We start from the raw sequence: 4,117 nt of genomic DNA on the forward strand, positions 1-4,117 counted from the left end.
AGACAGATAGCAGAGAGACAGCAGACAGACAGATAGCAGAGAGACAGTAGACAGACAGATAGCAGAGAGACAGCAGAGAGAGAGACAGCAGAGAGACAGCAGAGAGAGAGAGAGAAAATAGACAGACAGCACTCAGAGAGACAGCAGAGACAGCAGTTAGAGAGATAGCAGAAAGACAGCAGATAGAGAGCTGAGCCAGGAACTTGAATTGTGACTAGAGAGTTAAGGCATCCAGTGCCACGATGGAGGCTGTGGTTCTGTGATCTTATAACCACTGAACACGAAATGATGAATTCCCACCATTTATGGGTTCTAAAAACTGAATATTAACTTTAACAAGAGAGTAATTAAACTAAAGGCAGCTAGGTAGGACAGTGGGTAGAGCACTGGCCCTGGAGTCAGGAAGACTCATCTTTCTGAATTCAAATCCAGCCTCAAACACTTACTAGCTGTGTGACCCCAGGCAAGTCACTTAACCCTTCTTGCCTCAATTTCCTCATCTGTAAAATGAGCTGGAGAAGGAAATGGCAAACCACTCCATACCTTTCCCAAGAAAACCCCAAATGGGGTCACAGAGTCAGACATGACTGAAATGACATAACAGCAATCATAGTAGTTAAGATTTATATAGCACTCTAAGGTTTGCAAAGTGCTTTGTGTATATTATCTTATGTGATGCTCTAAGCCTCAGTGCTTGTAGGGGTAGCAGTATAGAAGGGAATAGGATTGGGAAGGGGCGAGAACAAGCATTTATTGAGCATCTACAATGTTCCAGTCACTGTGATCAGTACTTTATAAGTATTATCTCATTTGACACAAGTCACATTTATGATATTCCCAGGGGAAATTCTGTTGGGGACATGAGTTAAAGATTATTAGTGCTGAGAAGCCCCCCAAAGATTGAGCTCAATCTATGAGCTCAGAACCAAAATTCTGAGCCAGAGGTTACCCAGTTAACGAACTTACTCGTTCTCTTATTCATCCGCTCACTGGCTTCATAATTTCCACTCTTGGTACTAACGGTGACACTGTATAGACGCCCGGGAACAAGATTTCCAAAGATACATTCATTTTCAGTCTTGGGGATGATCTTGGTTTGGACGGAATTATTCTTGTTGGTGATGACAACCACATAATGATCGAAGTCTCCAGTGGCATGCAGCCAGGATACTTTCAAATGGTCACTCATGGCTGAGTTGCTAATAGTAAGTCCCTGGACTTTTGAGGGCACTGAAACAGAGTGAGAGTCGTTAGGAGTTTAGGGATTCTGAAGAGAAACAGATTATAGATAAGGGTCTAGATTTGTCCTGCTGTCCATTTCCATCCCAAGTTTTTCAGTTTATAAAATGAAGAAGCTAGGAGAGGTGACCTCTATTAGGTAGCTTTCAGCCCTTAATTTCCTATTAGTTATGAATTTAAACTACTAGAAGATATGGATTATCACTGTGACTCTTTGATACTGGCGAAGCAACATTCAAATGAAATTAGCGAAGATCATAGATTTAGAGATGGAAACTTATTGTGTAATATCCTCATTGGACAGGTAAGAAAATAAGCCGAGAGAGGTTAAGTGACTTAACCAAGGTGGCAGAGGGGCAGCAGAGAGAGAGCTGAGCTAGGAACCAGCAGGGATTGTGAATAGAGAGTTAGGGCACCTGGGGCCATGATGGTGGCTGTGGGACTGCAGAGCTGCTTCGAGTAGAGTAAGTAGGCGCTAGTGGGAAACCGGGCGCAGCGAGGAAATGCTGCTTTCCCCCTAAGACACTGAAGTCTATTCACTAAGTCCTGAATTTTGAGGTAGTAGGAAATGATACCTGAATCTTAAGGTGGGGTAGTAGTAAGGGCTGAGCCAGGATATGAACCCAGACTCTCTGACTCTTTCTAATGCACCAGATCAGTTTAATTGTTTGTTTGACCAGACTGTTTCGATAGCCCCCATAGGATACCTATCACAACACCATGCATGTGAATGAGTATTAAAAATCTTAATTGGTAATTATTATCAATGAAAATGATGGTGATGGAAATGCTAGGATCTCAATGGATCTAAATCTGGTAACTGGTAACTCATGGTTACTAGGCTCTACTGTTTTGCAATAGGGCATCTGCCTAGCTGAGACATGTTGTTACAATATTAAAGCTATTATAATTTTATGTTTAGAGCTATAAAAAAGATTCAGCCATAGACTATTATACAATTAATATTTTTTAAAAATATGTTCATTACAAATGGCTAAAATGAGGTAAGCGTACCAAGTAGTATTTTGCTGCCCAAAGCTCTAATCCATGTGAGAGCATTTAATCATTTTCCATCTCCCTTACTGTGTGTTGAGCCTTTAGGACAGGGATAAGCACCCTTTCCTCTGAACATTTGGGTACAAATCATATCCACTCTTTTAGATTGTAAACTCCTCCAGGGAAAGGACTGCATCATCGTGTCCCACCCTGCCCTCCACCTCATATGTTTTCTTCTCCCGTCAGAATGTAAGCTCCTTGGGGGCAGGGACTGTTTTGTTTTTGTTTTGTTTTGCTTGTATTTCCATCCTCTGCATTTATTGCAGTGCTGGGCACATAGTAAGCACTTAGAAAATGTTTGTCAACTGCCCTCCTTGCTTCTGTGTCCCCAGCATCTAAGATAATATCTGACCATACAGCACTGTGGGGTGGAAAAAAGTGATAAATTTGAAGTCAGGAGACCTTGAAGTATGAGCCATGCCAATGAAAAGGTTGACAGCTTGTGGGCTCCTTTTGATGAAGGATATCTTAGAAAAAAAAACAAAACTTGAGCTCTATACAGTAGATCTTCTTTGAACACCTGTAGCAACGATACTATCCAACTAGCACTTAACACATTATGTTAGGTATTCAATCAATCAATAGCATTTATTAAGCACCTACAATCTGCCAGGCACTGTGCCAGGTGCTGGAGATACAAAGACAAAAGCAAAACAGTCCTTGCCCTCAAGAAACTAATGCTGTAATGGAGAAGACAATATGAACATTTATATGTAAATAAAAATAATTACAATTTAACTTTAATTTATTATTATTTGTTTTGTTTATTTTTATTTTAATTTATCTTTTATATATTATAAACTCAGTACCACATCTTTGTAAACTCAGTGCATATTGCACATCGTAGGTACTCAATAAAGATTATCAACGAGTTCTAAGGCTCTTAATCATGTGGCGAAAGCAAGATATTTGTTTTGTGAAGGATTGACCTACATTTCAGGAAGAAAGATTTTATGCAAAGTTGATGCCAACTTAGGAAGATCATTTATGCAATGTACTAATTACAGATGATTAAAGCAAAGCCACATTGCCAAGGAGAATGAGCCCAGATTTGGCATACTAAGCTCTCAGCTAAGTGCAGCCATATCATCATCAGTCTGAATCTCCTTCTCTATCTATATTTGGTATATGCTGAGAGAAGGGACTTGGGGGCAGGGGACAAATATCTCTTTTTCAGAATGTATGTGTACAAACCATTTATCACTTTCTTAAATAGCAAACTTCTTGAGGTCAGAGACTGTTGTTTTGCATCTCTGTATCCTAGAGGGTTAGCGTATTGTACAAAATGATGCTTAATTTTCTTTTCTCATTGTGTTGGAGACCACACATAGTGTCACAAATTTAGAACTGGAAGAGACCTTAGATGTCATTTAGCTGAACCTCTTTTTTTACAGATCAGGAAACTGAGGCAATCATTCGGCTCTTCAGTTCTCCAAATCCAGTTCTCTTTTCAATGAACCATGAGTTCTAAGATGTTGCTCTTGTTGCCAGACTACAAAATATTTTTGTCACAATTTCATCTTGACATTTGTGTGACTTGACTTCTACGTATTAGTTGTATGACCCTGAGGAAATGACTTAACTGATTTGTGCTCTAGGCAACTCTAAAACTATGAGCTTCCAAGAAAGTGGCTACCCACATTGACAATTTCCTAATTTGGGAGTTCCATATGACTTCCCAACACTGCAATAAAATAACTTATCCAGTCCCCATCCCCATCCCCATCCCCATGCCCTTGCCCATCCCCATCCCTATCCCCATCTCCGTTCCTATCCCCATCCCCATCCCCATTTCCATTCCTATCCCCACCTCCATCCTCAC

At 40.3% G+C, this 4,117-nt stretch overlaps 1 protein-coding gene across 3 annotated transcripts in view; it reads right to left on the reverse strand.

Annotated features, from left to right (window-relative positions):
- The window catches only part of PTPRB (protein tyrosine phosphatase, receptor type B), a 154,813-nt gene that overhangs the window by 60,963 nt on the left and 89,733 nt on the right, over window positions 1-4,117 (reverse strand). For all 3 annotated transcript variants that reach the window (XM_027872921.1, XM_027872911.1, XM_027872929.1), the window contains one exon: window positions 967-1,230. In XM_027872921.1, coding sequence (XP_027728722.1) covers window positions 967-1,230 — 264 coding nt within the window. The remainder of the gene's footprint in view (window positions 1-966; window positions 1,231-4,117) is intronic.

Source organism: Vombatus ursinus, unplaced genomic scaffold, assembly GCF_900497805.2.
Source record: "Vombatus ursinus unplaced genomic scaffold, bare-nosed wombat genome assembly UNPS02003292.1, whole genome shotgun sequence".
NCBI classification, from domain to species: Eukaryota; Metazoa; Chordata; class Mammalia; order Diprotodontia; family Vombatidae; genus Vombatus; species Vombatus ursinus.